Raw genomic sequence first — 22,438 nt, 5'->3', positions numbered from 1 at the left:
AGCTGGTCCCTGCATTTTGAAAATAGTGTTGGGATGATCAAGAAAGCAGGAAGCTTGAAATTGCAGAGTTGGAAGTAGTTTCTTCATCCAGAATTTTCATCCAGAAGCGAACTCCCCCATCAACACCACCTTTTCAGGAATTCCCTGGTGGTCTAGTGGTTAGGACTCGTACTTCCACTGCAGAGAGCATGGGTTCGATCCCTGGTTGGGGAACTAACATCCCACAAGCCGTGCAGTGCAGCCAGAAAAGAAAAAAACTGCCTTTTCTTTCTATCTAGTTATTCTAATCTCCCTCATCATCTTACCTGTTATTTCTTGTCTTTGTTTTGTTTTGTTTATGGTTATCATTTGGTTCTATTTCTAACTTTGGATCATTTTCTCTTCCCTTCTGTCTGAATAGTTAAGCCGAGGCACTGACTCTGCCTCACACTTGCTCCATACATGGCAGTTCTGAGTGTTCATAATCCCACTCCTATGATGAGAATAGAAAAGTCCTCTCTATATATTACAGAATGGCAGCAACTTAAATGATATGTATTAAAGTACAATGAAAACTATATAGATTGATACAGGATAGAGAAGATTTTTTACGTGGCTATGACAGAAAAAAAACACAAAAGAAATGTATTGGAAATATTTTTGAAGACATGGAAATCATACCATGGGTATTTTATGACATAAACTTTACATGAAAAAAAACTTTCTAAAATTGTGGAGAGGAAATGTTCTATATCTTTTACTGGGGTAATGATTACATAACTGTATACATTTGTCATGCTTACTGAATTATGCACTTAGAGTAAATTATGACATTATGTAAATTACACTTCAGTAAGCATGACTTTAAAATTTATGAGGAATACTTTTTAAAATAGAAAAGTTGTATGTGTGTGCATGTGTCGTCATTGTTTTATTGTAAGTAAAATTTTTGTGTGTATTGTATATGAAAATTCAAAGTCAAGATTGACAAATTTCAGAAGATATAATAATTAATGAAAACCAAAAATCATTTTGCAGAACTAAATTGGCTTGAGGTTATGACAATCACAGTCATTAAACAGCTTTCTCTAGACTCATGTAGTTTCTCGCATTATATTTCTCTATCTGCATTTTTTTTTTTTTGCGGTATGCGGGCCTCTCACTGTTGTGGCCTCCCCCATTGCGGAGCACAGGCTCCGGACGCGCAGGCTCAGCGGCCATGGCTCACGGGCCCAGCCGCTCCGCGGCATATGGGATCCTCCCAGACCGGGGCACGAACCCGTATCCCCTGCATCGGCAGGCGGACTCTCAACCACTTGCGCCACCAGGGAGGCCCCTCTATCTGCATTTTTATGTGTCTAACTTTTGGCAACCAAACCAAGTATTTAAGAATATCTTTTCTCCCTTAACTTTGGTATGTTCATCAAAATATTTTATTTTCTCCATTTACACATTCATTTTGTTTTTCAGTGATCAAAGTCTAATGATAATCTTGCGCTAAGGCAGTTTCTTTCTACCTTCCTTCAGTAACTAGAAACATTATAGATTTAATAATATATAATTTAAATTCTAAAGTTTACCACTGTTTTGTCTTTTAAATGGTCATGGGTGATGATGACACTAGACCAACTTTTATTTTCATAATCTATAGATTTATTTTTGGCACAACTGTCTCTGTTAGGAAGCTTATGTAGAAGGCAGAAAAAATTGCAGTTAGATCCATGGTGCACATGATTTCTCAAAAACAAACAAACAAACAAACAGATTTACCTTCATAGTTTACATACTATAATTAAAAATTTTCAGATTCATAGTGTAACTTACTTGTTTCCATATGCAAAGTTATATGTAAATTGTGTATCAGTGCTTCTAGTAATCTTGCTTGTGTCTTGGTATTGAAATTTTAGACCAATATAATTTGCCAAGAATCCTTTGTATGCTAAACATAACTAAACAGAAAATATTAAAAAAAATCAGTAACAATATCTTACCATTAAATTGTTTTGTAGCAATTCAAATGAAGTCAATCCAATCCAATAAATATCTATTGAGCATTTTTTATACAAAATGTATCAGAACACAGAGGAAGGAATGATTAATTTCAGACAATGAGATGCAGAAGAATTGGGGAAGATTTTATAGAAGAGGAAGGAGTTGATGTGACCTTACAATTAATAATTAATTCTTTTATTGTTTTCTTAGATATGATTTCCTTAAAAACTCCCTCTAGTCATAGAGCTATATAAGGATTAAGGCCAGTTCTAACTAAACTCTTCAATGAATTTAAAACTCCATTACACATAGAGAAGACAGAGAAACATTCAGGTAGATTAACTAGGATGTGAATGCAGCTGAACATTTAGAGATGTCACCATACAATAGTTATTAAATACTAATTTTAATGGTCTACAACTCCTTAAAAATGCCAGAAATATTTAGAACTTTAGAACATGTGTTACAAGTTGAGAATTTTAAAACAAGAGAAAGGGTAAATCTACTATATTGCTAGTCTTAGATACCTATCCTAAAACTGCCATCTCCTCTGCTCGTGATCTTCCTTTACTTTTCCATGACTGGATACCCAAGATCACTCTATGACAGTTATCTATTTTTGTTTCTTCTTAATTAATGAAGGAATAATGAGGAGATTATATATTTTAAATTGTTTTAGCATTTACATTTGTGTGCAAATAATTTTTTTCTGAAATTATAAGATAAAGCAGAATACAGGTGCACGGTACTATGTATTTTTTAAATTTCTTTTTTTGAGAATCAACAGACGAGGAAATCACAAGCACAGAATTGAAGCATGGTGCCTGTCCAACGTGATGTGACTTCACATGACAAGCAATTTTCCTTGTCTTAAAATCTCATGAAATTTTATTACCAAGGTATTTTACAAATTTAATTAGCATATCATTTTGTTGAGCTTACCTGATTATAAGGAAATAATAAAATGTCTCCATATGGTAGTCTGTTTGGTTTAACATCTGCTGAGTCAAAAAGAACAGCTGGGTTTTTCAGGGAATAACGACCACAGTAAGCATCAGTTTCAGCTGTCTTTTGCCCTCTTTTAATATGCTCCTACAGAAACAATAATATTTCAAATGAAAACATGATTTATTGCCCTGCTTTACTCCCCAACATCCTCACCTAAGTCATTCAAGTTTCAACTCAGATCCCACTGCTTCCCAAACTGCTTTAACTTGAAATGTTTTCTCTCTTCTTTGAAAGTCTAAGGCTCTCATCCTATAACACTCATTTAGATACATACTCATATAATCCCTTGTACCTGTATTTGACTATTTCCCAAGTCCTCTCTTTCCCCTTATATTATGAACTCCTTAAGGATATTTATTAACTCCTTCCACAAATGATTTTTTGTGTTCATTCCATGCCACATTTTTACTTGTTTGTTCATTTGCTTGTTTTTTTGTTTAATCTTCAGGGTTCAAATATTGAAGAACCCTATCCCTACACACAGGAGCCTACCAGTTTGGGACAAAGGAACCCAGGATTATAAAACCAAGGCTGAAAGGAGGCATCTAACTCACATAAAAGCATCAAAAAAGATGACTCGGAGAAGTAACAAATGAATTGCCTTTAAGAATAAACAGGAGTAATTTAAAAGGGAAAGGGAGCCAAGGGGCATCAGAGAGAGTGTAAAGTATGTGCAGAGAAGTGGGGACATGAGAGAGTGGTGCTGGGAAACTCAAAGAGTCAAGGTAAAGTGTAGCCAAGAATGTGCGTTGTGATGATGATGATGATGGGAGATGAAGTACGAAAGGAGTATGATGTAAACTACTTGTTCAATTGTCTTGGCTGCAAGTACTACATTCAGGATAGGAGAACCCAAATACATGTATATTTATTGAAACAGGTTGAAAACGTAGCCCATTAAATGATTTTCCCTTTTCTTCAATAATAAATCTGTTTGCATAAAGCATGACATGATATATATTTTTAAGGACTCATTTCTGGGGTATTGATCTGAATTGAATAACTAGCCTATATATTTCTTATTCCTATGGTATTCATTTGGAAATGGTGAATATCTGGCTTCCTCAAGTCTTCAAAATAAGAATTAGGAAGTTAATTATATTTTAAATTTATTGTACATCAAAGAAAAATCTTTGTATTTCATCAAGAAGTAAATAATGACTAGGCATTGTACTAACTGACCAGAAGCAAGGGAAGCAATTTACTATATAACGCTCTATTACAAATGGTATTCTCTGAAGCCAATGAGGAAAAAGAATATACTCTGCATCTAAATGAAGAAAACAAACAAAAAACCCTATAGATCTCACATTTACCCATCTTGCCTACTTTCTCTTGATTAAGAAAATTCATGTGTGTTTTTACAAATGAGTCATTTTATAATGCAGGAAGATGCTAGAACAGACCTTACCAATAAATGTACGAGAAAATTATACTTGCAACTTGACTTTAAATGTGAAAGGAATTAATGCTAATTCAAAAAATGACAAAATTCCAAACATTTATATGATTTCTTATCTGGTCCATTTCACAGTTCATTAAATATTCCATACCAGGTTAAAATCAGTTTCATAACCTCTGAAGTATTTCACAACAAATCCTTCTTCAAAATTTGCAATTTGCGGTGGACACTTAGCGCTAACCATTTCTTCCACTGCTGCCTGAAACTAAATTAACAATATGGGCTTTAGTAACTTCTTTATGAAGAGTTAGAACATTACTAATTTAACTACTAATTCTACTAATTAATTAAAAAATAATTTCATAATTCCCATGTTAGCCATAATTATGAGGTCATTTCCTAAATAATTTCAAGTTAATATGTGATAATTTCAGTATCCAATGACTGTTTCAAGACTTTTATTTTAGAATGACAATAGTTATATCCAACTGGCTGATCTTAGCGTATTTAGTTATTACATAAGGCAGGCATATTGGTTTAGTAGTTTTTTAAAGACAGCAATGAGGCAAACCTAAATGAATTAGCACCTAATTAAACAGATTCCAAATAAATAGTTTTCCCAATTAATGCAAAATTAACTGGAAAAAATATATACTCCAATGCATTGTTTCTCAAAAGAAGAGATACATATAGTGTAATCTTTTACTATTATTTAAGAAATAATAATTCTGGATTATATAGGAACTGGCACACATGTATGAGGTCTATAATTCCCATACCATATTTCTCTGATAAAGCACAGATATTTAGAATTAAGGACTTGAAATAGTTCACAATCTTCAGTCATCAAACAAATATTAACTCAAACTCATTGTACAGGTAATGCAGTAATTACTGCATTACTGTACAGAAATGCAGTAACTCACAAGCAAACATTCCTCATGAGCAGCTGCCCCATATGCAGATACCTGGATCCTGCTGGCACAGATCCAAGAACTCCCCTTTCACTCCCTCTGTCATTGTGATATTTCCTCCCTTCTCCACTCACTATGAGTTGGCTCCAACCCACCATGCCAAGGAGGAGATGTATTACTACTCCTTAAAATGTGCTTTTATAGAAGGCTGATGCTTAAGTGGCTTTCTGTTTAAAAAACTAACACAGAGCATACTTCAGCTTCTGATGACTGCGGCATAAGAGGCGTAGAAGTGATCCCATCCCAATTCAGCGTGAATGTGTCCAAACTGGGTTTTCCTTTGGTTTGTTCTGTAATAGCCAGTGTGACATTGTTCCCTTCAAATACTTCATAACTGAGCAGATCGAAGTCTCCTGCAATGAAGTACCAAACAGAATTTGAAGAAGTTAATTAATTAAATACCAATACATCCATAATAGAAACTCAGATGTAACAAAACTGCTTTTATTTAGAATTGTATTATCACAAAAAAAGGATAAATGGAGAAGATGCAGATCCTTAAATCTGAGATTTAGCCATAGTAGAAACAGCAAAACAGCAGATAAAGTGCTATATATTTAAGGTTCTGTTTTTGTAGCGTAAAAGGAAGTTTTGTAAGATAAACAAAAGTTGGCATTGGGATCATGAGGTAAAAATCAATGGGCAATAAAATATTCCAAAAGTTCTTTAAGTTTTGTTCCAGTACCATCATCTTAGTATAAAGGGCTAGCCTGGGAAATTGCTATTTTCTTTAGTTACAAATGGAGTACAAAGATGAATTCCAGGAAATAGCCCCATGCCTGCAAACATTGTTTATACAATCTCACTGAAAGGAATAAGGCCTTGTCCTCACATGTCTCTCTTCTTTGGGAGGATGCTTTAACAGTGGAATCCTGCTGACTTTCTCTGTTGGGTAAAGTCCTAGAATTTGCCCAGTCATGATTCTGTTACCATATTTCTTAAGGTTTCTGTTGAAGTCTTAAAATTTTTCTCTGATCTAAAAATATGCTTCTGAGAGAACAAAGATAACCATATCTTCATTTAGAGAGCATTTTGACAATCTAACCTTTGGGAAATTTTTAGAACTTCAATTCATGTTAAACAGAATTCTTTTTTTTTTTTTTTTTAATTTTTTTTTTTTTTTTTTTTTTTGCGGTATGCGGGCCTCTCACTGTTGTGGCCTCCCCCGTTGCGGAGCACAGGCTCCGGACGCGCAGGCTCCGGACGCGCAGGCTCAGCGGCCATGGCTCACGGGCCCAGCCGCTCCGCGGCATATGGGATCCTCCCAGACCGGGGCACGAACCCGTATCCCCTGCATCGGCAGGCGGACTCTCAACCACTTGCGCCACCAGGGAGGCCCGCAACAATCAAATTAACAACTTCATAAAATGAGACATAAACACTGAAGTAAAAGTTTACTTATATGAATTGGAAAATAGTGACTGTGCAAAGAAAGGAAACACATATTCAGGGACCTATTTCATAAGCTAAATATCCCAAATACCCAAATCGGTTGCTAAACTTGGCTTTAAGACTTGAAAATGTGACACTTGAAATTGTAAGACTTGAGGGCTTCCCTGGTGGTGCAGTGGTTAAGAATCCGCCTGCCAACGCAGGGGACACGGGTTTGAGCCCTGGTCCGGGAAGATCCCACATGCTGCAGAGCAACTGAGCCAATGTGCCATCTATTGAGCCTGAGCTGTGGAGCCCGCGAGCCACAACCGCTGAAGCCCATGCACCTGGAGCCTGTGCTCTGCAACAGGAGAAGCCACCGCAATGAGAAGCCCATGCACCGCAACGAAGAGTAGCCCCCACTCATCGCAACTAGAGAAAGCCCACGCGCAGCAACAAAGACCCAACGCAGCCAAAAATAAATAAAATTAAAAAAAAATTTTTTTAAACTATAAAACTTGCAGAAGAAAAATAGGAAAAAATTAAAAGAAAAAAATTGTAAGACTTGAAAATGTAATAAGAAGTTAATAGCCATTACTTGAAAAGGATAAAGAGGTCAAATAATTTTGGAAAATGCTGTATTAAATACAGGTGCACTGCTTTTTTTGTTTTTTTGTTTTTTGTTTTTATTGTTGTTTTTGTTTGTTGCTCATTGCCGGAGTCCTTGGGGATTTTAATATTCTATAATGAGCTCTATCAACCTTCAAGGAGAAGCTGTGGTATACAGTGTTTCCCATGGGGATTTGACCAGAGAATCCTTTTATCAAACAAGATCTAGCCAGACTAGTGTCTCCTGAGAAATACTGATTCACTTAAATTTCATTTCCAGAAATAATACCTTCACTAATTTTTGCTAAATGTAAAGTAGGCTACTACACTGATAGTGTATTTGTAGTATATAGCGTGTATATCTCATGCATTGGAGTTGTACACTCCTTGAAGTACAACTAAAGTTTAAATTACAATAGAAAAAAATTAACCATTTATTTCTGTTTCTCCTGAAGGTGATCAAGGCTATGAATGTATTTACTTTCCCCTGTCATTTTATGGAGCTTTTACCTTTTTCAGTGGAGTTGTGCAGGATACAAACTTGTTTCCTACAAAAAACTTTACAGAATTGCAAAATGAAATACATGCTTACCTCTAGTTGATATAAAGGTTACCATGTAAACATAGCTCTGAGGATTTTGTGTTCTTATTACTTGAACTGTATCCGGTTTTATAGACCAGAGGTCATTCAAGGCTGATTGCAGTATGAAGTCAGAAGCATCAGCAGGTAGCCAGACTTTTCAATGAATTAACAAAAAATTAAAGTCAAATGATTAGGGGTTTTAATTAAAAAAAAAGAGTTGAAATCTCTGCACTATTACAGCCAGCACTGATGTCTCATATTTGAATTTTTTAAAGTACCTATAGTCTGTACCATCAGTTATCACTTAATGAAATTACATTTTGAAATTGATTCAAGTTCAATAATATTGACTACTTAATTGGATTGTGATCTATTGAGGATAGGGCTCATATTTTATTGTTTTAATATTCCCAGAGTAATAAGCATTGTATTTGGCAAACAGCAAGCACTCTTCAATATTTACTCATTGAAACAATTAACAGAAATAGCAAAATTATTTTTTCAGGGTTTTTAATAAAATATAGAAATGCAATATCTTCATTAACAGATAAATTAGTGTCTCATAGGTCTTTGAGAAACTGAAATGTCTATCTCTATAATGATGAACTTAATACCTATTAACTTACACCTGTGAGTCACAGATACATAAACTCCTTATGTGTGTTTAGATATACATTTATCATGATCCTTATAGAAGAAAATAATAGTATATATCTGAAAGCTGTTTTTACTGATATCATTTTCTATCCCAGTCTGAAGAGTTTTTTCTTCATAATATATTTTTTTGCTTCTTTGTCTAGCATACTATTAAAACTATATTTTCCAGACAGTAGAATTTGACTAGAGCAAATACCTTTTTATAATTTTGTCTATACATGAAGAGTAATAAAATCTCCCTTATTATTTACAACTTACCAGTTTTTTCCATGTTATAGATTAATCTATATTGGTAAAGTGAACAGAAATTAGCTTCCACACATGGGCCGGTTACCATGATCTTCTGCACTTCATTGGTTGCATTAGTTGTTTCCCAATTTTCCAATGTTATAACCTATTTCCCAATTTTAAAAAGCATATACTTACTATATGGAAAAATACATTTTAAAAGCATCATAAGTCAGCTATTCAATGCCTCTACATTGCCCTATCTTGTTGCAAATGATAAACTATTTTAATGTGTAAGTCATCAAATAACAGACTCTTTGGTTTATAATTACAGATATTCCAAGGGACAATTCAGTAATTTTCCATGACTGTTTTCCCCCAAAACAGTATTACCTAGTAAAATTAATAACCAAATAGAGCTCCTATATTTGAGCATTTACTTTTTACAAAGTGGATCTATAATCATAGCAAACCTGTACTTCCTGGACAATTGTCGACTGGGATTTGATCACTTGTTCTTCATTCACTGCATCTTCTGTTTGTTGTTCAGTATAGACATTTCTATACTGGTACAGTCCAACATCCACAAAAGCACTTAGTCTGTACTCCTGCAGCAAGATTTCAATGTAATATCTGGAAAATAGTGTAACTAAAGAATGTAACTTTTTCTCCAGAGCACTTGTCATGAATTTTTCTTTCAATGAATAAAATTTCAATATGATATAAAACACCTGCTTGTTAAATGATTTATATTGTAGTATCCCTGATTTTAACTATTAAAATATTAAGTTTCATAGCAGTTTGCTAAAAGAAAATGAATTATGTAAGATATCTGCATTAGAGATAAAGAGAACGATGAATTCATTCAGTTTTGTCAATAAATATTTATTGAAAAAGATCCTATCCCCTATCTTCAAGGATCTTAAAACAAAATTACATTGTAGGTTATAACATAAACTTCCTGACATAAAACAGAGGACGCACAGAGGTTAAATACTTAAACGTGTGTAAGGAAATGTCAGGCAGACTTAGACTTGTATCTGAGTGGTTGTATGTGTCACCGATGAAAGTTCTTACTCTAAGTTCCTTAAATATTGCCTCCACTTGTAACTTGGGAAACAACACACTGCCGCAGGAAACTTTTACTGATTAGATTGATGATGGCCCTCTAATAAGCTGGATGAGATTCACACCTTAAGTTTGGAATTCTTGATTCCTGAGGCCCCGTGCCCATCATCCAAATGCCTATCCAGGATAAGGTGTTCACTAATCAGCTGTTACAGGTGAGTGAAAAGCTACTGCTTCCCTACCTAAACCTCTGTCAGTGTAACCACTGCTCCCATCGTTGGAGAGGCCAGCTAGGAGTTCCTTTAAATTGCCTCACATCATTCAACAGATACTCTTGTAAATGGAGAATAAGTATCCACAGTTCATGTAAGACTGTAAATGAGGGGTATTTATTACCTCCCATCTGGCAAGGATGCTGGGGCTCTAGGTCATTTCCCCCATAGAACTGATACTGGAGGATTACCTCACGCTTTTGGCTGCCCTGAGAACCTGTTTGCCAGCTCTGTCAAATCAATGTGGGCAATACTAATTAGGGAGCAGGATTCGGAGAAGAACCATTAAATTCTGTATCCTTACTGGCAGCTTAAAGATATTTTAAGGCACTTTCTATGTGCTAGACACTAAGCACTTCACAGACATTATTATATTTAATATTCACAAAATCCTATAAAATATATATTATTGTTCTGTTTGATCATATGAATAACAGAGACTAAGAGAACTTAAAGACTGAAAATTTATTTAAAAGTTAGTCACTGAGGTAGGATTCAAAGTAGAAAGGGGGTGACCAAAGTGATATGCACTTAGAGATAAGGCTATATTATTTGAGTAAAATGAACTGGCAAGACAAGCTACCTTTGGAAAGGTCCCAGGGACCACTGTGCAAACCAGGCTGCGTGGCCTCATTTCAGAATACACAACCATCATTATAAGTGCCAGTGTAAATTTCAAGGTAGTTTGAAGAAGCACAGATACCAGGGGCAAGATGTATTACAAGTCACCTTCATGCAAGCTCTGTGCTCTTGCCAAGCAGGTAAATTGAACTCATTTTCCAAGGTCAAGGCAAAGCCTGAAGGTGTATTGACACTTAATAGCAATAGGTATTAACGAGATACTCCATTTACTCTGAATTGGCCCAGTGAACTTGGTTAAAAAGGAAAATGGTTAAGTTTAGAAAGAAGTGATAGTAGAAGGAGGAGGAGAAAAAGAATGGAAAGCTTATTATTCCTAAGATTTTAGTGAGAACACTTAGTGTGATTTCTCTCAGGTACCATTGATCTCAACCCTCTCTGTCCAGCTCCATCACATCTTCATGGTGCTGCCTATGAGCATAATCTAATCAATATCTGGAAAGGTGACATGGTAAATGGAAAAAAAAAAAACCAACTCCTCCCATCAAGAAGTGAAGTGTATTTCTTCACCCACTGAATCTAAGTTTGGCCATTTGCTTTGGCCAATTGGATATTAGCAAATATGACACATGCAGAATTTAAAAAGTACCTGTGCATTAGGAATTGCCCTCTTAACTGCTGGGACACTGTGACAAGCCTGGGCTAGCCTTGAAAATGAGGGACCATGTGGAGTGAGACATCCCAGATATCTCAGTTCCCATCAGGACAGCTGAGGCTCCTGATATGTGAATGAGGCCATCCTGGACCATTAACCTCCAACTAAATAGTCAGGATCAAAAGAACTACCTAGCTAATCACAAAACTGGGTTGCTTTAAGCTACTAAATTTGGGGGAATGGTTTCTTACGTAGCAAAACCTAACAGATACAAATGGTAAATGGAAGAAAATTTCAATGAAACTTTTGATGTTCTCCATGTAACTTAGCTATTTTGCATATATCATCTTTTACCTTCCTGTTTTCTAGGAATCCTGAATTGACTTTTTGAATGGGATTATTAGCTATTTGAATAATATCCTCATTTTCTCCCTGGAATTGACCTTTTAGCACTAAATAAGTACTCCTTAAGGGCAGGGAATATATTTTAATATCCTTTGTATTAAACTTCTAGTACCTGGTCCAGGGTCTGGAATAAATCAAGAAAATATTAAATATATATTAATTATGGTACAAATCCATGTGGTTTTTGTGATTTTTCTCTAGCAATAGAGAAAATAGGAGAAGAGAAATTAGATGGCTGGATTGACTGAAAGGTCCTAATAAGAAACTAAAGCAGGATTAAGTAAATTTCACAAAATTGTAATTTCTGCAACAGGAATAATTTAGATTTCAAATTTTCCTGATTAGCTGAATGCCAGTATGCTTGAAAATACAGAAACAAAGCTTAACAAATTATAGAGAATGACCAATTATAAATTAAACCAATAAACTAGTATCACTTCTACCAATAAAATTGAAAATATTTTTATATATAAAATTATAGTTTTTAAATATTACACAATAATTTAAAGAAAAGAAAAAAACCTTACTCTTTTCCTTTTTGAAGATGAATGTCATCTGATCTTTGTGTTGGGCTGGAAAAATAACTGTTGGCATTGGAAGAATGATAGGCAATCCTCACCTTATCCCAAAAAGACAGAGAGAGACAGAGAGAGAGAGAGAGAGAGGGAGAAAAGGACTTATTAATAAGCCTTTTCAGCATTTATTTATCATTTATTTTTTCTGTCAGTCTTAGAACTTTTATGAACAGAAAAATGTGAAAATATTTCACATTTTTCTTCTAATATCTGTTTTTCATGATGAAATGGATTTTAAAAAATTATTAAACCTCACTTCACCCCTTCCATCCTTAACTAACATCAACTCCACTATTCCATGAACTCACACAGAACATAGCTTTTCCACAATTAGAACTGCAAATGGGAAATTTAAAGATCCATACAGGGAGGAGGCTGTTACTGTTAAATAAAATATTCTTTTGTTCTGCTGAGAACTTTGAGGGACTTAATCCAAATGAGATCATTAAAAGGAGGTCTGAAAGATGCCAAAGATTACTAATTGGGTCTGCATACTAGAAAGAGAAGACTTTGGGCTTCCCATTAGAAATGACTATACTGTCTTTAAAGGAAACATGCTGAAAAGCTACAGTAAAATTGGAATTCATGTGTTATAGGCAGGAATTTAAACTTGTTCATCCAGTTTGGGAGACAACCTTGCCGTATATATAGTGATTCATAAAATGTTCTTATGATTTGATTCATTAGTTTCACATTTGTGAAACTGACCTAAAGAAATAACATAAAATACAGAATAATTTATTGAACACAAATGTTCAATTGAGTACGATTTGTGGTCATAAAAAATCAGAAGTAAGTTAAAAACTTATCAGTATGGGGAAAGGTAGTAAACTCATGCAATAGCATACTATTCAGTCATCAAAAATGGTGTTATATAAATTATTTAATAATATGTGAAAATACTAATACATGACAAAAATGACTATAAAATTGGATGTATGATCCTATTTATGTAAGAAACAAAATACAGACAAAAGGAGATAGTAGACTTTAATCTCATGACCAAGTAATAGTGAAACAGATCTAGCAGGATAGTGAAATACTTGTACTCTTCTCCAAATTTCCTATGTGTGACCGTAATTCTTTCACAATAAAAATAATCTTCAGTTTTAAAGCAAACGTATGTTTTTTGTTGTTGTTGTTAGAGAAAATTTAGGTATGGTAAAGCAGTTTCTTTCAGGCAATGGGTTTTCTAACAACTTTATGGTTCATACCACATGTGTTAAAATAGCCAAGAACCCACCACATAAATTCGTTAATATATTCATTGGTTTTTGTGTAGAATAAATGGGATATGTATAAAGGTTATCATATTGTTTCTATAATATCAAGTAGTATTCTGTGGCTTCCCTACCTTATCTTCAGGAAGTCCAGTCTGGCTGAAATAAATAGCATAACGGTCATCACCTCTGATGTAGAATCTATAAACATCAGAATCTGGAGCCACCAAAAATCCACTGAAGCGTGCAACAAATGTATCTTGTCCCATAGGCCAAAGATAGGAAGCTGAATCTACCCAACTGGCACCCATGTACCCTGGAGTTTTTTCATTGTATTCGAGTATCTCTTCAAGATGTACTGGACGGCTACTATTCCATACCTCAAGCTTTAGGCCTCTCCCACCTGAACATAACAAAATAAAAGAAGGCTTTCATCAGAATTTTCATGTGGTATCTCAATGTCTTTTACTTGGGTAGTGATTATAGGTATTCTATTTCTATTCACATTTTTACAGCATGTGTGTAAACAAAACAATTACACGTATCTCTACGTGTATCTGTACCCAGAGGATAGACTGCTGTTAAGACAGTCTGCAATTTATTATTTCACATATCTGTCCCTCAGATTCTACATATGTAAAATGAGAGTAATATTATGATCGGCATGCCTACTATGGGGATTAGATATCATACATATGTAAAATACCTGGTACTTAGAGAATGCTTTACATAAGATAGTAATAATATAATAATTATGATTTTTGATATGACTGATGTTGCTTTATATAGTCAAGACTCAAAACTTCAAGATTCAGACCATTTGATTACAAAATCTTCACCCTGATCATTCTCTCTAATAAAAGTTACTCAATTAATGCCTCAAAGAACAGACACTGTTGGCCTTAACATTTCTGTCAGTATTTGTTTTTCTTCTTTTTAACATTACTTTTGCTCTAGGATTTCTCCTCCTTCTTGGACAGAATCAGAGAGAGAACATTCTCATTAAAGTGAACTTACACTTGCCAGTGTAATTTTTTCCTAATCATAATGAGCAGTCTCACTTTTTATTTTGCTTCTTTAAAATACAACAACAATCAGGCTCAGGCCTTGGTTCAGCAGCCTTAGGCTTGTCTGGAGTGCCTGAATCTGGAAAATAATGGCTACTACTCTTCCCCTGAGTCTGGTGAGAGAAAAGCTTGAGCACTTCAACGTTTTATAGCAGCAGCATGCTCTGGTATATACAACTTTCTTTAAAGTAATCAATTATAAATATCAAAATTCTCCTCTTAAACTGGTCAATTTTTAAATATCATTCAAAACAAGGACATTTAAGAGGTTAATCAAATGAATTTATTTGGCTTCAAATACCAATCAATGACACAATTATAAACTGATTTCACTGAGTGCACAGGATGAGATACAGAATCCACGCACACACAAGCACAGCATCAAGGTGGTCTAGTTGCAGATATCAAGGCCATCAGGTGCACTTTCACTGGTCACAGGTGAAAATCTGAAAAGAATTTTGTGTTCCGTTTCTCTCATCGTTGTGATCATGCCTAAATCATTCTAGACAAATAAGGATTTAACCTCTGACATTTATTTTTTAACCAGGAATAAAGCATTTTAAAATTTTCCATGTAGCCTGTACCAAAATTTAGTAATAATCATTTGATCTGAAATAAAGGCACCCTCATACTCTATCAATAGAGTTTTCACAGGGTATCTGAGTAATTTAGGCCAGGTTTACCTCCACTGGTGCAGCCTTGATGCAGCTATATTAATAGAAAAATTTCCTAATCCAGAAAGTATAAAGAAAAAAACTAGAAGGAAATTTATTATAATTCTCACTACAAATTCTAAAAAATTCAAATAATATTTTTTGTTACTGTGTTACAGGCTGAATGTTTGGGTCCCCTCAAAACTCAGATGTTGAAACCTAATGCCCAATGTGATGGTATTAGGAGGTAGGGTCTAATAAATAGGATAAGTGCCCTTATGAAAGAGACCCCACAGAGGTCTCTTCTCCCTAGCCCTGAGAAGGCCTCATCTGTGAGATTGCAGGTCCTCACCAGATCCCCAATCTGCCAGTGCTCTGACCTTTGACTCCTATCCTCCAGAACTGTGAGAAATCAATGTTGTTTATAAGCTACCCAGTCTATGGTATTCTGTTATAACAGCCTAAACGGACTAAGACACGAAAGATATCTGTCAATAATAATATTCCTCCTATGCAAATATAGAAATGGTCCTTCTCCCTTTTGTTGACTTACCTGGATATACAGCTCTGAGAATATCAGGTTTAGGGGGTGTCTTGCAACATATGCTATTTTCTGTGACATTCAAAATATCACAGGCTTGACCTACAGAGAAGCAAGGGCAGAACTATTACTACAGAGCTTCTGAATGCAAATCACATCAGCCTATCTCGGAGTGCCTTCTCAATTAAAGCTAAGTTGCAAAAGCAAGAGGCAAAGTTGAAGGGTCTTAATTTCCTTTACGTATTCTCCATGAAATCTTTAATGGTGGTTTTGTGGTGGTTAATGGTGGTTTTGTCCAACTTTTTCAAATGAAAACAAAAGGAATAATAACTTGTAAGTGGTGTTTTCACAGACAGATGGAAACCAAAACAGACAAGGTTCTAAATAACAGTTGTTATACATAAGCACAATTAGACTTCAGTAAGAGTGTACATTTTAGACCCCCATGTATTCCGCACAGTGCCTCATGTAAGGTCAGCCCTCATTAACTATTTACTGAAATGGAAATAACCCATGAACAGTGAAGCAAGGGAAATGGAAGAAAGTATCTTTGCCACATTTTGTTTGGTGGCCTGGAAAATGTATACTTCAGCACAACCTTTCACTATTTTGAATGCTTTGTGAATGCAAGATCATTGACCTAGAAAACAGTACATTTTAACAGTATATTAAACTAACTTAACCCATTTTGTTTGGAGCAAAGGAAAGATACAAAAACCAATCATTATTTTCAAGAAATTATTGAGGATTCAAAAGCTCAAATCTGGCTGTAACATTAATGGCAATGAAATATTAAAAAATTTAACATGTTATCTTTGCATATCAGCTGTATCATTATATCAGATCGTAAAACATATTAATATATTAAAAATATTTTATGTCCCTGCTTCTAATATTTAAAATATAGTATCTGATCAGAATAACATATTATATGAAAGTTTAAAAGCTTTTGGCCTATGCAGGTGGCCAGCGAGGATTCATGGAGATAGGAAAGACATTATATGAATGTTACATGAGGTTGCTTTCTATGAATTTCTTTTCTTGAAATCACATTTTGGCTGGCTCATTAGCAGATTCCTTAAAAGTAGAAAGTACCTAAGCAGCGGGCTCTATCAGAAAAATTACGTGCCAGGTGCGTGGGCAGATATCCTGTCTCCTGCGCCTCAAGGTAGGTAAGGTCATTATAACTGAGTGGGAAGACCCCCACTATTACATTCATCCCCAACTTCCTATTTGAGCTGCCTAGCACCCTACCTCTGAACAGATTTGGACCAGACATATAAAAGTGATGCATAGCCAGAGAATCAAGCCTGATGTGCAGCTGTGAACATATAACACATTAATTGATGCTCTTTCTAAGGCCAATATCATCTATAATTACTGATGTCCAGATAAGGCACCGTATATGACAAGGGGATGAGGAGAGTATCCCTAAATACCACTTTAAATTTTCCCATAATTACCTAACCCATTAAGAAATAATAACAGTTCAAAAAGGTAATTTAAGAGTCTATTAAATAGAGGGTACGTGTGTCGCTAAGTGTGGTGAGGAATTTGTTGATGGCAGCCATGATGCTGCCATGCAGTGCCCTTCGGTGCTGACCTCAAAGCCCAAATCCTGGTCAAATAAGGCTACAAGGAGTGGTCCTCACTGGAGAATTGCAGTGGGAAAAGCATCAAGTCCCAGAACCAAATGCCCATCTGAAAATACACAGCTTTTACATTAAGCATTAATTAAGAAAAGACTGTTATTCTTCTTAGATTTTATTAAAGAAAAGGAAGGACTGGTTCTTTTATTAAAAATCATGAAAATTACCTCCAACAAAAACTCTGACTGGGAAATCTGTCTCATCAAAGAACCGTCCACTTATTGTTAGCATGGTGCCACCTTGAATGCTTCCTTGTGAAGGTGAAATCGTAGTGACCTCTGGGAGGGGGAGGGGAAGGACAAGAAATACAATATCATGAATATTGCACATAAACACAAATGTTTGATTTTTACCAATTTTCCAAATTACCTAGCCATAGTGCATAACACAGTGAAGGTACTGGATTACCAAATGAAAGTATCAGGTGTTTCATTATTTTGTCTCTGATGCAATCCTGCAAAGAGGACTATAAACATGGCTTTCACAGAGACCTACACCTTCTGGGGACCAGGTGTTAGTGGTAACTAGTACTAAAGAGACACTGTAACAGAAGGATCTAGAGAACAAGGAAAACCTGGGCTGAGCATAGATGTTTGGTTCCAAAAGAAAACAGGAAGGCATAGAGAACAGCCTCTTCTCTATGCTCTTGAAGAATGAATCTTCCTTATATTTATGGGCCAACCTCTTATATTTATATTTTTTTCATATACTAATATATTAACTATGATTGGAATTCTTGTGGCTTTATATACAAAAGTCTTAGGTATATTGGTAAAATAGCCCAGTGCATGACATATGGTAGGTTCTTATTAAAATTTATCCTTATTAGTTCAATCTATCAACGTTCTATGTATTTTTACATAGGAGTTTCACATTAAATAAGTTTCTAGAAAAAGCCAGGATAGATCACATTTGATTGATTCCAAGACATACATTTTTTTCACATTTGAACATTGAAATCTGAATCATCCCAGACCTGGAAGGAAGTACAATTCTTCCAGAAGGGTTTGTGTTTGCTTCTGACACTCTCCTAGGGGCATTACCAACCTGAGACCTCTTTAAATTAAAATAAATTAGGATCTGCTTGAGGATTCTTCTGGACCACACTGACAGCATAAATCTCAGAGAGTGCTGGTTTGTGGTTTAAATTGACAGCAGAGATTTTTTTTTCCTCCCTTGATCAACAGCCCAAGTTGAGATGCACAAGTTTCCCTGCTGTCTCTTTTAGCGTGATAAGTGTCTTTCTCAATCAACCTTACACCAGAAATGTAGTTTTCGGGATCGTAGCTTAATGTCAGGACTTCCTATTTCACTCCTCATCTTAGGTGTGTTTCCTTTCTTAGAATTACATAACATAATATAGTACACTTTACAGTCACTGTTGTATTTGATTTGATGAAATATCTCTTCTCCCGCCCCCCACCCCACATACAGAAAGGTCACATACCTGCATATGTTTGAAACATTGAAATTTTATTGAGAGAAGAAACAAAATATGCCATTTTTTGTGGTAAACTCCTGTTTAAAAAAAGTAAAAATCCTTGCTTTAAAAATGACCTTTATTTTAGGAAACTGTTTCTTTTTTTTTTTTTTTTAACTTTAGTGATAGAAATCATATCATAATTTACAAAGGAGCAGGAAAGAACTTTTCAGGAGGATAAAAATGTTCTACATCCTGATTTAGTTATTGATTACACAAATATACAAATACATGAAGACACATTTGTCAGAACTCACTGAACTGCACACTTAAAATACGTACATTTTATTATATGCAAATTATACTTCAATAAAGTAAGAATTTATATTAACATAAAAAATAAACAGACAGGAGGACTGCCTTTCATAAAAGCTGGGCTCTACTGATGACCACCCCAGCGTGCTCTATGCTCTTATAACCCATCTACTGTCAGAATAACTAACATTATTGAACACTTATCAGGTATGCTAAGATTTTTAAGCTTTTAAGCTAAGATTTTTTAAGCTTTTAATGTATTATGCTATTAAATTTTTAATTTTATATCCCATGAGGTAGGTAAAACTCAGAGAATTTTTATCTTAGTCAAGATCACGAAGACAGTAAGTAGCAGAAATAGAATTTGAACCCAGGCAGCTTGAGTCCAGAGCCCTGGGTATTACACAGTTCTCCTCTCTTGCCACTAACTTACATGAGAATACAAACGGATGAAAGCAAGTTCACAACAGTCCACCAGAGCTAAGTCACCCTTAATAAACACAGAACCTATTCATATTTTTGATAGATACATACTTGCACTTCCATAGTCTAGAGGGTTAGGAAAGGAAGGAATCTGATCGTAAAATTAAATGCTGTTCTCTTAATTACCTCAATTAAATTCATAATTAGAAAAGTTAAGAAATTCTAATATTAGACCCTAAACCCATTCATCATAATTATAACACAATGAACTGGAATCTAAAAGGATAATGCAAATCTTGTGGTGGAGACCAAGAGTTAACACCCTATAAGTCTAACACAGGCATTATAATTTGCATTGGCAAAGCTAAAGAGTCCCTGAAAATATTTAATGCTAAATTAGTTATTTAAGAAGTTCATACTAGATTTTATATTTTTATGTTATAAGCTTTTCAGTTGATTTCTCAAAGATCTGAAACGATGCCAGTTCCGACAATGTTGTCTGTGGTCAGATCCTGCATCTGAAAAATTAACTCTGCTTTTTAAGTTGGTGGGAAAATTGCCTCCTGAAATAAAATTTGAATGTAAATTATTTGGTATGACACTGCGGTGACTTTCACTAATTCATTGATAATGACTAGTCATTTCTCAATTAAGCGAGCCTCATCTAAACCTTATCAGTTTGGAACAGCTGTTGTTTGAACTTGGGGTAATAGAAGAGAGAAGGTTGGTTATTAAAGGAAATACAGAATGCACACAACATTGTAAATCAACTAAACTTCAAAAAAAAAAAAAAGAAATACAGAATGGGTGCCACAATAGTGTCTAATTGGTTCGTCTGATATTCAGGAATACTCCTGAAATTTGTAAAATATGGATTTTATAACTTATAAAATGACAATTTTTTAAATGCCATGTAATCTTAAAACTAGGCTCTTAAGTAGTAAATGTCATATTTTTAACAGTTATCTTAAATTCATAAGATTGTTTTATATAAGAACACAATTTCTTAAATTCTGAGACACTAATACAAAAGGAAATCCATTGGCTTAAAAAAGAAAAAAATGATTATAAGTCAAGATCACAGAATTAACAATTTTATGCAATATTTTTGCCTATATATGTGCAAATTTTCTGACTTTTTAAAATTGAAAATTGAGGGCATGTTAATGCCACATATTGACTTATGTATACTTATTAATCACATTCAAGCTTGATCACTCAAATGTTCTATTTTTGGGTAATTATTTCTCTGAGAGACATATGATGGATTTGGCAATTAGTACCTTCCATACAGACTCAGGACTAAGAATTCACTTTTTCACCTTAGGAAGAATGACATTGAGAGCATAAAAGAACCATATATAGTTCATGAAATAATTTAAAACTGAGTAATTGTTGCTTCTGACATATTTTTCTAGTATTTTCAATAAAATCTTATTGTCATATCTTATCAAATTATATGTAAGTAGGCCATGTCCTTGCAGCAAATCACAGTTAAGTCATGGGACTGTGTCATTTGCCCCATGTAAATCATAAAGGTAAATCTTAGCACCATTTATATATCATCCACTCTGGCTTATCTTGAATTATAATATTCTTCATGGTTTTAGTGCAGTATATATTATTCTATAATGAAGTGTCCAGTGGGAATTCTCTGGCGGTCCAGTGGTTAGGACTTGGTGCTTTCACTGCCAGGGCCTGGGGTCGATCCCTGGTCGGGGAACTAAGATCCTGCAAGCTGCGTGGCACAGCCCAAAAAATAATAATAAAAATGTTTTTTAAAAAGAAAATACAGTCCCTGTGCTTTGGGGATCCACAATTTAAAAAAAACAGTGTCCAGCCCAGGTTTATAACTTGGTAATAAACATATTGCCTCTAGGTGTCTAGAACTAGCTCATGTCTAAATACAGTGATAATGGATTTGGTTTCACCGACTCAACTGCATTTCCATACATGCAGGGACCAAATCTCACCCTTCTCTTGCAGTCTGTAAACAATGAACAGGAATAACATCTACTCTGATTACAATATTGCCACTCTTTCCAAACTTCTAAGCACTGAGTCTCTCTTCAGAGACCAAAAAGAAATCAATAGACCTATTTTATCATTGGTCTAATACTGACATATTAGTACTGGATGGCTAAATCTTGTGACTTATTTGGATTTCTATCAACCAGCTCATTTTCCCAGTGGGAGATGCTATGACATTTTGGGAAGAACAATTCATTTAGGTTTGGCACATCATGGTCCTGCCCATAAAAGGCCATTAGCATGCTATAGTTAGTGGGACAGCCAACAAATGCTACCCCCCCACATTTGCAAATACTCCAGGAGTGGGGTGATCCCACCATGTTAGAGAATCCTGAGTCAGGATGTGAAATACTGATGAGATGTGGTTCTGTGACTGAAACCCTCCATCAGTCATGGCAGAGCACTGGAATAAAAGGCTTAGGCCCTGGAGTCAGACTGCATGGGTTCACATTCTAGCTCTGCTTCCTACCGGCTGAATATCCGTGGGCAAATTATTTAATGTTCCTAAGCCTCATTTTCCCAGTGTGCAATACGGGGTGGATTATAACATTCAGTTTATAGGTTCTTTGGGAGTATTAAACTAGATAATATATGTAAAGTGCTTAACACCATGCCTGCTACTAAATATTCATTATTATTATCTATAATATGACATTTGCAACATGTGTTGAGACTTGCATATTCTGATATTTCTGTAAGCGTGTGATGGTCTTTCTGACTGAAATTAGGATGTAGGATATCTGGAAATAAGTTCTAGTTTTA

The 22,438-nt window shown here is 35.0% G+C and overlaps 1 protein-coding gene across 1 annotated transcript in view; it reads right to left on the bottom strand.

Annotated features, from left to right (window-relative positions):
* PKHD1L1 (PKHD1 like 1) overlaps positions 1 to 22,438 on the bottom strand; it is a 152,527-nt gene that overhangs the window by 106,623 nt on the left and 23,466 nt on the right. The window contains exons 10-21 of the mRNA XM_060115730.1: positions 18,935 to 19,005; positions 17,655 to 17,765; positions 15,851 to 15,940; positions 13,712 to 13,980; positions 12,310 to 12,401; positions 9,277 to 9,436; positions 8,834 to 8,969; positions 7,928 to 8,071; positions 5,551 to 5,708; positions 4,533 to 4,646; positions 2,914 to 3,063; positions 1,804 to 1,928 (exon numbers count right to left, since the gene is read on the bottom strand). Of these exons, the coding sequence (XP_059971713.1) occupies positions 1,804 to 1,928; positions 2,914 to 3,063; positions 4,533 to 4,646; positions 5,551 to 5,708; positions 7,928 to 8,071; positions 8,834 to 8,969; positions 9,277 to 9,436; positions 12,310 to 12,401; positions 13,712 to 13,980; positions 15,851 to 15,940; positions 17,655 to 17,765; positions 18,935 to 19,005 (1,620 nt within the window). The remainder of the gene's footprint in view (positions 1 to 1,803; positions 1,929 to 2,913; positions 3,064 to 4,532; positions 4,647 to 5,550; positions 5,709 to 7,927; positions 8,072 to 8,833; positions 8,970 to 9,276; positions 9,437 to 12,309; positions 12,402 to 13,711; positions 13,981 to 15,850; positions 15,941 to 17,654; positions 17,766 to 18,934; positions 19,006 to 22,438) is intronic.

The sequence above is a fragment of the Mesoplodon densirostris genome, chromosome 13, assembly GCF_025265405.1.
Source record: "Mesoplodon densirostris isolate mMesDen1 chromosome 13, mMesDen1 primary haplotype, whole genome shotgun sequence".
Classification (NCBI taxonomy): domain Eukaryota; kingdom Metazoa; phylum Chordata; class Mammalia; order Artiodactyla; family Ziphiidae; genus Mesoplodon; species Mesoplodon densirostris.
Note: the sequence above shows the minus strand (reverse complement) of the source record. Positions and strands in the feature narration are given on the sequence as shown.